The sequence below is a fragment of the Haliotis asinina genome, chromosome 16 (genome assembly GCF_037392515.1).
Source record: "Haliotis asinina isolate JCU_RB_2024 chromosome 16, JCU_Hal_asi_v2, whole genome shotgun sequence".
NCBI lineage: Eukaryota > Metazoa > Mollusca > Gastropoda > Lepetellida > Haliotidae > Haliotis > Haliotis asinina.
In genome coordinates this window covers 39,461,461-39,473,792 of record NC_090295.1, presented here as the reverse complement: position 1 = coordinate 39,473,792, position 12,332 = coordinate 39,461,461, and the positions used below count along the sequence as shown (strand labels likewise).

The 12,332-nt window shown below is 41.0% G+C and overlaps 1 protein-coding gene across 1 annotated transcript; it reads left to right on the top strand.

Annotated features, from left to right (window-relative positions):
* Positions 1-243: 243 nt before the first annotated feature.
* On the top strand, positions 244-11,347 carry LOC137268496 (uncharacterized). The gene is made up of 5 exons (XM_067803058.1): positions 244-385; positions 3,423-5,512; positions 7,635-7,807; positions 8,397-8,923; positions 9,931-11,347. The coding sequence occupies exons 1-5, from the start codon at positions 364-366 to the stop codon at positions 10,095-10,097; spliced, it is 2,979 nt and encodes a 992-aa protein (XP_067659159.1). The 5' UTR covers positions 244-363; the 3' UTR covers positions 10,098-11,347.
* The last annotated feature ends 985 nt before the right edge of the window (positions 11,348-12,332 follow it).

Here is a 12,332-nt window from a genome sequence, read left to right as displayed (position 1 = left end):
TACGAGCTTCGAAAATCTAGACATAGCTGTTCCAAAGAAGACCCCATTTTTCGCGGTTTTGAAGTATCGTCCATTATTTTGGATACAGCATCCCGTTTGAGTCACTCATTTATGTTAGTTTTAGAATATGAAATGCAGAGAAGAAGCACACAAATAACGTTACTGCTAGGTCTGGAAAATATGTAATGACAAACATTGTCAAATGTGTTAACCTGAAACGGATCCTTTTTCACGAGGAATTTCGCGAAAAAGCACCGGACAATCCAACATGGCTGCAGTTTGTATTTGTGTCAACATCAACATCAAGGAAATTGAAGTTTAGACCTCCAACATCCGATCTTAACCCCATTGGTGGTTCATAAGATGAACCCTAATTGGAATACAGGTAATGACTTTGCTCGCCTGATAATAAGTTCTTGTGACACGATGTGATCTTGCTCGATACTTCGCCGACAGATCCAAAGCACGATCCACCTTGATAAAAATTAGGCTGGTGTATTTCAGAAGATGAGTGCATCATACTTGCTAATACATACATAATTACATACTCCTATAAATAAGGGAATACCGCACTTTAACGGGTGCACTTTTGCAGGTTAATTAGCTCTCTCTAAATTCTGAGATACCAGACTCTAACCCCAAACCCTAACCCTAAACCCAACCCCAAACCCAAACTCTAAGGATTTTAAAGGGGCACTGATGCGGAGCGAATAATGTTTCTCGCCAACGGTCTAATTACGAAACCAAACCGCAATTTGGTCAGCGCCCGCTCCTTCGACTGTGACGGACAAAGGAACTGGGCTCCTGTCCATATTAGTAGAATTTCTTCACCTAAACAGTCAGGAGGCCGGATGCCCATCATATGCCATTTGTTTAAAAATATCCATGGTATTCCTTGTCCGATCGTAACCAAATATCGCAGCAGTGTAGTACTTTTCGGATGCTTGGATGGTATAGTTACTGATCCAATTTGATCCTATTTCTGCGTTTTTAACCTCGATATTTAATCATGTCACATGAAAATATGATGTCTACAGGCACGTAGCAAGCCATTTGTTTCAGTACGGAAGGTTGCAAAGCTTTATATTTAGGTAGTTTTGGGTGTTGGTTGAGCTGTGATAGCAAATATCACACGTAAATTTTGGTAGCTATGGTAGCTACAATGGTTTCTTATTTATGATAGTAAAAACACACAGTTGATTTATTTGAATTCGTAAACAAAAAACGATGACTTTGCCTTTGGTAGAAAAATCTGAAAATTTTCTTACGTAAAAAAACCCTTATTTCACCTATTTACCCAAGTACACAGCAAATGCTAGTGTGTATTCCTTTTGTAACGAAATTCCGTTGGTATCCTCAAAACAGTTTCGGCCCATAAGTGTTTTCAGGCTGCATGCGACACAGAGATTACATCTTCCTTGCTGTAACTCGCGCGTGATGGTGTAAACCTACACGTGTTATTTGTCATCATTCCCTGGATGGTCAATTAATGATGTTTTAACAGGTATAATTAGTAGTAACACCACTTCGGTTACTCAACAAAGGTTCCCATTTGGCATTTCTCCTGTCTGGAGTAAATACTCAACATTATAAATTAAGGTCTGTAATGGCAAATGTATTGTGTGTTATGTAATATGTGCATGTAAGTGATGCAAGAGGGTTTATCAGCTGAGTTCGATCAAAGGATTAACCGATAACACACTGATTGATTAATTACTTTTATCTTCTAGCGAATTTGTCGAAAGGCAGTGTGTGTAGATGACAACACCCTGTCGTAAAGTGCGAGTGCAAAAACAACATCCTCCCTTCAAAGAATTAACCACCCTTGCGTTGATTGATTGATTGTTCATTATTGGTTAACTAAATTGCTTAGAAGAGTGGACATCATACAATTAGTTGCCAGGTGTGCTATCTTGGGAGACCAATGAGAGGTTTATCTGGTTTTCACCAACGAAAGACCTGAAACGATGTGTTACTTTTTCGAAAAATGAGACAGTTGTAAGACACGCGACACAGAGCAGGATTATTTACCAGCTGCAGATGAATGGAATACGATTTCTTTTACGTGGATATTGATGGATACACTCCTGAACAAGGTATAGTAGCCTGACATTGTTGCTATAAAATTAGTCTGTTTTACATTCATTATTTGCATTTTGTTTTAATTTATTTGTTGTAGCATTCAGCAGAATCTGTATGACAGAAAACACACACTAGATCGTGTATGTGTGTGAAATAGGATCCACATTGGCAATCTATACACTGTATAAATGTTGCTGTTATGTTAGAAATTTACTATGAGTATAAGCAGATCGTGTGTTCTTTTATTAATTTTCAGAATCATACAAATATGACAATAAACTAATTAGGGTTATGAGGCAAAATATAGAGACGTACATTGGCTTCGTTATTTTTCCGTCCTAATAGTTTTTTACTATTTCTACCACTGGCAGATGATTAACCTTCAAAGTGTTTCATTTGTTTTCATAATACATTTGTAATGAAGTAAAAAATTACTTCACCTCAGTTGATCTGTCTATAATTAAACTATCAGCTGCGCCTACGGACTGCGCAGCAGAGGTCACGAACCAGTCACGAATTCTGGGATATCATCCGGGTACTCACGGGAGAAAAACAATAACAAAAGTTTACACCAGTCCACGGAAATTGCTCCGCATCAGTGCCCCTTTAAGGGTGCTGGGCCCGGTAAACTGCATTCTAGCCATAATTTATATTAACTTGACTATATAACTTGATAAAAATGTAAGACAGCTGACCACTTTCCATAGGGAATCCCTGTCATCACTTCTCACATCCGAGCTTCAAGTAGGTACCTCACCCAGATATCCAGTAGTAAATAGGTATTTGATTGAAAAGGCAGTTGATGAACCTGAGGATAGTGAAGGGGAGTTCTGTTACAAAGGATTACCTAACCCTAATGATTGTACAAGCGTGCTTGATCAGAGTGGTTACATTGAAAGGTTTAGGATCTGCGGCATCAGAAGATGATGTAACTGGCTACTCCTAACGTGATAAAACAAATAAGATAGGGAAATGGACTTGAATATGGATCGATCACATAGTAGATAGAATTATTCCATAGCAAACCTTTTTCCAATCCTTACATTCATTCACCTCTGTTTTCACACCTCCCCTTGTGACCACAATGTGTGTCTGTTTTCACAAATGAACAACACACCAGCACATGCACACATGCATGTTTAGTAAAGAGATGTGAGTGTCACAACCATTTTCTTTCTGAAGTCTGTTATGAAAATGAACAGCATGTTATGGTTTTTGACAAATTCCATTTTCCTTAAAATAGAACAGATAATGCTTTCAGATGTCATACTTTGTTTGGAATATGTGGCTTTGTAATGCTTAATACCCCTGTAACCATGGTAAAACTGTTTTTGTTGCAGCCAACTATGGGTATGGCCAGGGGTTTGTGACCAGCTACCAGTATGATCCCTCACACATAGCCTTCATGCAACAGCAAGGGTATGACATGACAGGACAGTATGCTGCGGCACAGTATTCCACAGACCAGTATGCTGCGGGTCAGTATGTTGCAGGCCAGTGCGATGGTTATGGCAGTGTACAACAGTTTGAAACCTTCCAAGGCTATGGCAACCCACAGGTTAATAACATGTACATGCCCTTCAAGACCAAGAGTTCAGGTGCAGTGCCATTTAAGCCTAAACAGAAAACAGGAACAGTTGTCCCAAATTCCACTGCCAAGACTAAGGCCTCAGGCTGTTACCCAGGGCTGAATAAGAGTAAGGCAACAGCTGATACTGTCACTGTTACAAAGTCTTCCAATAAACCTGAAGAAGCACCTCCCCCACCCCCTTCAGCAGTGTCCCCACCCCCACCACCACCTCTTCAGGAAGTATCACCTCCACCCCCTCCCAAACCAAGACAGAAACCCAGCCTGAATAAGGTCTCCATCAACATATCGTCTTCATTCTCCAAAGCTTTAACATCTCAAATCCAACAGTGTTCAGGATCAGTGCAATCAACTTTAAAAACAAATGTGAAACCTCCAACACAAAAGTCCCCAACATCTAAAGACCCTGGACCATCTAAAGTGACTGAACCATTAAGAGGTGTTGAACCGCCTCAAGTGACTGAACCAAAAAAGGAGGATGATTCACCAACAGTAGCTGGATTATCAACAGATTCTGAAAAACCTCAAACCGTTCAACCATCCACAGTGTCTGAACAATCCAAAGTGGTCGCACCACCTATAGTGACTGAAGCTACAAAAATGAGTGAAACATCTACATTGACTTTGCCATCAAGAATGATGATACCATCTAAAAAAGCAATACCAGGTAAAAAGACTGTACCAGCTACAAGACCTGTCCAACAGGAGAAAGAAGAAAGTGAGGAAGATGAAGAAGAAGAAGAAGAAGAGGATACTTCAAGGAGAGGACAGAGCCGAAAACTGACATTCCAAGAAAAGCGTATGTATTCACTGTCAGCACTACTGTGTCACTTTGAAGGTGCTAGTGGCCAACCTCAGCAGGAACCGGAGGAGGAAGAAGATGAGGAGGAGGAGGAAGAGGAGGAGGAAGAGGTACCAGAGACCAGAAATAATAATGTCGTGACATTTGAAGAAAAACGGGCAAGTTCTTTGGCTGCCTTTTTGGATATGGTTCAAGAAAAAGAAGGTGTTGAGCCAACAGCCTTGACAACTGGTCCCCCTGTAAAGAAATACCCCAAGCCCTCCAAGGGTCCAGAGGTAGTTCCAGATATGACCCCACCACCCTTCATGTGTCCCGTAAGTTCTGCTGAAGGACAGGGAGGTTCTTCCAACCCCATTGCTCTATCAACACAGGCCATGCAATCATTTCAGCAAAAGAAAGTCAAACAAGTTAAAGAAAACAAAGCTGAAAAAGAAAAACAGACCAGCATTCCCTGGAATTGGTTAGGAATCCGTAATGCCCATGGAAAAAAGATGGAAGCTGCTCACATGACAGGACAAGGAGGAGGTAATCCACATAGCTATGGCTCACAAATCCCAGGCCTTACTGCCAGTGGGAAAGACAAGAGTGAATTTAATTTCTTTTATAAAGTTCCCAAAGAAGCATATACATGCCCTGAAGATCTGCGTGGTAGATCCAAAAAGAAAGCTGTTCGTTTGGAGACGCTAGTGAGACTGCGTTACTGTAAGTTGTGTAGTATTGTGTTTCCAAATACTTTTTCTGCGAAACAACACTATGAGGGAAAAAAACATTACATCAAGCTACGTACGTACATTCTGAGCAGCGAACGCAAGGATGAGGATGGGAATCCAATGTGTTGTAAAGTGTGTAATGTGATATACTCAGATGAACACCACAAGGAAGTGCATCTCAATGGGAAGCCTCATGCTAAGAGAGTTTTGACTCTAAAACAGAAGGGCATCATTCCTTTTGATGCCCCTATAAATGACCCTATGGTAAAGGGACCAGCGTTCAAGGACGAGAGTGACGATGAAGATGAGATTACCTTGGGTGATGCCCAGGTAAGCTATTGTGCTTTACCTAACTTGACCTTGACCTAGCTATTGACCTAACAGTAGACTAATGATTAAATCATTAAATTTTTGCGAGCATGATGTTTTTGCGAAAATTGCCAATGACTTGAGCTTGCAAAAATATCATGACGCAATTTGCTGGTGGAATGCAATGAATATTCAGCGAACAACCTGTCCTTTCTTTGCTTTATTACTCACCAGTTCATATAATTAACAGTAGATATAGACAATACATATATTAAGCAATGACAACAACGCAAAGAATGACCAATTATTAGCATTACTCGTACTCACGTGTCACATGGCAAACAATGGATACCTGAACAAAAGTCACTCAGTCAGTACACCCTATAGTCCAGACAGGCGCAACCACGAAACACACATTTCTTAGAGACTGTTTGAAAGGCCGAGACCATCCAGCGGGCGTGGATAGGTTTCGTGACACTTATCTGGAGATCAACAGCTTCGCTGACACTCACTAAACTTCATCAGTGCCAGTTTATTAGAGTCATTCCATTTAATTTAATCCCTTTGAACTGTTTTAAGCTTATCTAGCCTATGCAGCAAGTGTTGTTTTTAGGAAAACATCACTGATTGCATACATGCGGAAGTACTCCACTGAATGGTGTTCCAGATTAGTGGCAAACTTTAATATGTGATTGGATTTACTTCAGATAAAACTTTCAGATGCAAGTAAGCTTTGAAACTGTCAAACTAAACTATGTTTTGAGAATTAGGCAAGTCGCAAAAATGTCACGACGTAAAAACGTCTGTTGATCGGATCTCGCAAAAATATCATGACACAAAAATTTTCGTGATTTGCAGTATATATAATTTTGATCGGAATAAATAATCCCATTTATGTTGAAAAGGAGCCCCAGTTAGATGAGAGATTCTGAACCTTGGGAAATCAAGGTTTACTTCTTTAAGGGCTTTTGCATTGCTGGGAGTGAGTGAGTGAGTGAGTTTGGTTTTACATCGCTTTTAGCAATATTCCAGTGATATCACGGCGGGGGACACCAGAAAATGGGCCTCACACATTGAACCCATGTGGGGAATCGAACCCGGGTCTTCGGCGTGACGCTCGAACGCTTTAACCATTAGGCTACCCCACCGCCCCTTGCATTGCTGGGAGGGCTAGGCAGCAGGAAAAGTAATATGGTTCAGGGTTTGAAAGGCAGATGAACATAACATTTCATAGGGTAGAAGACGAGGTTGGAATTTGGAAATATTAGTATTTAGGGCTGGTTCAGAATTATGCTTCTTTAATGCTCCTTGTCAATGAGAAGACTCAAGTCTACGTTACCTCAACAGAAGTGGGTAATGTATAGCTTCAAACAGTATCCAAAGGAATGGTCACTCACTCACTCACTCACTCACTCACTCACTCACTCACTCACTCACTCACTCACTCACTCACTCACTCACTCACTCACTCACTCACTCTTTTGTTGAGTTTGAATTTAGATTACCTGGTACCATTGTTTTTTCCTTTCCATTTCTTTGAGACTCAACATTCATTTATGCACAACTGCTGGGAGATACTCTAAGCAGACGATTGCTAATTCCAGATAAATACACGCAGTGTTCTTTTTCTCATCACAGTAGGAAGAAAAGTAGTAAATGTTCATGTCTAGTGTTGTTTTACTACAGATGTCACAGTTTTGTCAATCAGGTTTATCGTTGCCTGTTTTGTTCACCTAGAAAAGGAGCAGTGGGGTAGCCTAGTGGTTAAAGCATATGCTTGTGACTCCGAAGACCCAGGGTTGATTCCCCACATAGATACAGTGTGTTTAGCCCATTTCTGGTGTTCCGTGGTGTGATATCTGGACATTGCTGGAATATTGCTAACGCGTTGTAAAACCATGCTACCTCACTTCACCTCTTTCTTCTGCTGTCACCCTGCCCTGTGTTAACACCCAGTCGAGTTGGTTCCATGGTGATGGAATTAATGAGGTTGAAGTGCTTCATTTAGTACTGCTGAGCACACCTGTCTCGTGTACAAAAGACGTAAGGCCTTCTCGCACACACGTTACGTCTCTGACTGATTACCCAAAAGGTGGTTTGTGCATTGTACTGTAATATGCACTATTCATATTTCTCCTTGCAGGCATGGGACATGACAACCATCCACTCCACAGAACGAATGTGCCCAATCTGCAAGGTGGGCTTTTCATCAGTGTACTCCGCCCTCCAGCATTACCATGGCAAGCTGCATGACAAACGGCTCAACGGTGCCGCCGCTCAACGCAAACTGACGGTTGATGACGTCATCATAATGGGGTAATTTCAGACGTTTGACATGTGTCACTTGTCACCGTATGATATAGTCTGGCATTATGAAATACCTTATACATGTGGTCCTGGGGTAGAATAGGCCTTCAGCAACCCATGTTCACCTTAAAAGGCGACTATGCCTGTCGTAAGAGGCGACTAAAGGGATTGGGTGGTCAGGCTCACTGACTTGGTTGACACATGTCATCGGTTCCCAACTGTGTAGATTGATGCTCATGTTGTTGATGACTGGATTGTCTGGTCCAGACTCTATTATTTACAGACTGCCGCCATATAGCTGGAATATTGCTGAGTGCAGCGTAAAATTTGAGTCACTCACTCACTCCTTATATATGTTGAAATAGGATAGGGTAGTCTTGTGGTTAAAGTGTAGCCTTGTCAGACTAAAGACTTGGGTTCGATTATCCCCATATATATGAAGCCAATGTTTACTGACCCCAGACTTGATGTTGCTGGGGTATTGTTTAAAGTGGCATAAATCTAACTAACATGCTCACTCAGTCGTGTAGGAGCAAAACAGTGTTAATGTTGACATTTTCTGTATGGTTGTGGAATAAAAAACAGTTTATAATTTCAGAGCTGATGAGGTGAAATATGAATGTGTAGTATGCAGTGTAAACCTGAACTCCAGAGAGAGCCTCAATGAACACATCTGTGGCTATAAGCATCAGAGCAAACTCAAGTCGCGACAAGTCTTTGCTAAAGGAAAACCTGGAATGAGGGGAGGGATGAGAGGTGGGGGGAGGGGTGGGGCTGCAGGTGGCCAAGGTGGTGGGCAGAAAACTTCAAGTTACCTTTCACGAGGTAAAGCCGGAATCATCCAGCCACGCCCTGCAAATGGAGGGCAAGGGGGTCGGGGTAGGGGCAGGGGTAACTATGGACATCAGCCAGTGTACCAAACAGGTCACCAGGGTGGGTACCAAGTGGGAAGTCAAGGTGGCTTCCACGGTGGGTACCAGGCAGGAAATCAGGGTGGGTACCAGGCAGGAAATCAGGGTGGGTACAGTGGTGGGTACCAGGCATCAAGACAACGGGGAAGAGGTATCTACAATGGTGGCCTACAGATTATGCAAGCACAGGGCTCAGGAAATGCTATTAATAAAGGTATGTTCAATGAAAATGTTCAAATACGAATTGATTTCATTATATTTGTACTGGAGTCTGCACAATGATTTCTTTTTTATGTTTATTAGTTTTTAAGAACATATTCAAGTCAGTTTTGTGTAAACATGTTATCAAGACGGCACAACTCTCAATGCATCTCAAATCTAAAATAGACAAAATCTTAACACTGCATGTAACATCGCTTGGGTCAAATTTCAGTGTTTATCATCAATATGTGAGTGGCAATGGAATGTTTTCATGAATCAAACTGTCAAATTATACCTGACCCAGCTCACTACTTAAATTCGGAATACAACCTCCTCCCTTTAGACAACCACTGCAAAGTTCCAGTCTTGAAGACTAAGAGTCCATTCATCCTTTATTCCAAGTACCAAATGTGAGGATTCTGAAATTCATGAATTTATGTAAATGTGATATGTATTTGTATTTCTCCGAGGTGTGGGTAACTCTGTTGATGTAGCACAAATTCCAGAAAAGACAATTATGTATTATTCTATTCTGTTCTGTTCTGTTCACTGCTTTGCAGTCTGCTATTTTGACATCAGTGACATCCAAGGCCAAGCCTTGAACACAAATCTGCTTATTCTATTTCAGGAGTTGAGGACAATGAACTTTGTAGTTTAATTCTGGATACATATGCAGTGAAATATTGGCTTGATTAATGTCACTATTTTCATGTCACTGTGCATTGTTGATGGAGTAGGGTAGCCTAGTGGTTAAAGCATTCGCTTGTCACATGGAAGACGGTTTGATTTCCTGGGTTGATTATGTGAAGACCTTGGTTTTGTTACGAGGGTAGATTTTGTGAAGCTGATTTTGGGGCCGTGATTTTGCTGGAATATTGCTAAAAGTGGTGTCTCTGTCTCTTGCTGTCACTTTGTAAATTTCAACATAGAATGCCATGATACCTTGAGTCCATAAGCTATTTGTGACACTTCCAGGTATTCATTTGAGCCCTGGTTCAAATGTCTGCTGATTTGTTGTAGGTGTAAAGCGCCCCTGGGGCCAGAGCCAGCCACAGAATCCAACAAGCACCTGCAACCCATACCATCAGTTTGTCCAGTTCCAGCCAGCCAGCAAGAAGTTCCAGACTCAGGATGGGCTCATTGTCACTGGGCCCCAGGGCCAGGCATTCATGGACCTAGGGTACTGATGACCTTAGAATCCCCGTGGAGGACTAACCTGGTACAGGAGGGAATTTAATCACTTATATATGGATGTGTCTCCATGTGTGTGTGTGGAAAATTCGAACAATGATGGATGGATGTTTTCCTTTTGCTTGAGGGAATTTGAACACTTTGCGATGTATTCCTTTCCTTGTGCATAAGGGAACACTTTTGGATGGATACTGGTGATTTGCTTTGAACACTTATGGACATAAGCCTCTCCTTGAGCATGAGGGAGTTTGAACACGTGAATGTCAAGCCTGTTATATCCCTTGCTGTGATATGGCTGGAATACTGCTAAGTTTGCTGAAGTTGAGGAAAACCTCAGTCTACAACCTCAGAGACAGAATTTTTGTGAACCGGTACACATTTGTACATTGTTATAACATTATATTTTTGGGTTGTTTACTTACGTTGTTACCTTTTTTGTTTGTTCTCATCTTTCTTGACAACAATTGATATCATGCCTGTTTTGTGGGAACAAAATTTCTATTCCTTAGGCATAAGACGTGTGCATTTCTTACTGAGATTTTTCAAAAGGTAACAAAGGTAAGGAATGTTTTTGTTAGAAGTATCTTTGAGAGGCAAAAATTGATAATGGCAATAGGGTTTATGAGTATAGTCTGGGTTCTGATCCATGAAGATATAGGTTAGAATTGATCTTCAGTAACCCATACTTGTCGTAAGAGGTGACTAATGGGATCAAGGGGTCAGGCTCACAGACTTGGTTTACACGTCATCTTATTACAACTGCATAGATTGATGCTCATGTTGTTGATCTCTGGATTGTTTGATCCAGACTAAATTATTTACAGACCTCCTCCATACAGCAGGAATGCTGCTGAGTGTGGTGTAAAACTAAACTCACTTAATTCAGTTTCAAGGTACTAAAATGACCTTCCTTGTTAAGTTTACCTTACAAATTAATCAGATGTGATAACATTAAATTAATCAGATGTGATAACGTTACTTTTTCAAAGCAGTTCTCTATTGCATCTGTTGTTTCTCTGCAGCTGTTTTAAATAATGAAAGATAACAGCAGTGTTTGCCAACTGATCAATGCTTAGGGTCTTATTGAAAGAACTTCATCTATGTTCAGTATCTGGGAAAGAGGTTACAGTCAAATATTTAAGTAGTCGTTCTACTTCAGTGCTTTTTCCAGGATGACTATTTCCTAGACATTGTGTTGTTGTCATGCATGCATTTGTGAATCAGTAAAACGATACAGCAGATCTCATTTGTGTGTTTACCTTTGGTTAGCAGGTACACCGTTGATACTTCACAACAATACCATCACGTGTTAATACCTGAATGGTAGATAACGGACATATAGGGAATATATCTCGTAACAGCTACAGGTTAACAGGCCACACCATTGATACTTCACAATACCATCAACCTGTGAAGGTCTGGGGTAAAATAGGCCTTCAGCGGCCCATGCTTGCCATAAAAGGCAAGTATTCTTGTAAGAGGCGACTAATGCAATCAGGTGGTCAGGCTCGCTGACATGTCATCGGTTCCTGATTGCACAGATTGATAGTCATGCTGTTGATCACTTGGTAGTCTGTTTTATTTATTTACAGACCGCTGCCCTATAGCTGGAATATTGCTGAGTGGGGCGTAAAACTAAACTCACTCACTCACAATACCATCACCTGCTAGTCCCTGAATGGTAGATAACAGGGACCTATATAGGGTATACATCCCCTTACAGCCACAGGTTTTAGTGACACTACACTACAATACCATCACCTGTCAATATGTCACAGAAGTGAAACTGGACATCTTCAGTCCGTTTACTCCTTTGCCATAGGAAGTTACACCACAGGCCTCCAACTGCAGCACTGATCCTTAGAGGAACTGATGAAACTGGTAAGATTCACCTGTTCACATCTTATAACATTACGTGAATGTACTGTACAATTCATAAACATGTGACATTGACAGTATATCCTTCATGTATATTTTTGTGTTCATATAATCAGATATTATTGCAATGTACATTCTTTCAGACAATTATGGACACTTTAATATTTATGGATGTTTTGCAGAAATGTCGCATGTTTTGTTTGGTGAAAGTCTGGGCGTGGACAACTTTGGGGAAATCCACAAATTGACAAACCTTGAAACATTATAGGAATCAAAGGTTTCAACCTTCTTCCATCAACAATTTCACCCTTCTTCCAGAGGTTTCACCCCTCTTCCACCACATTTCAGCCTTC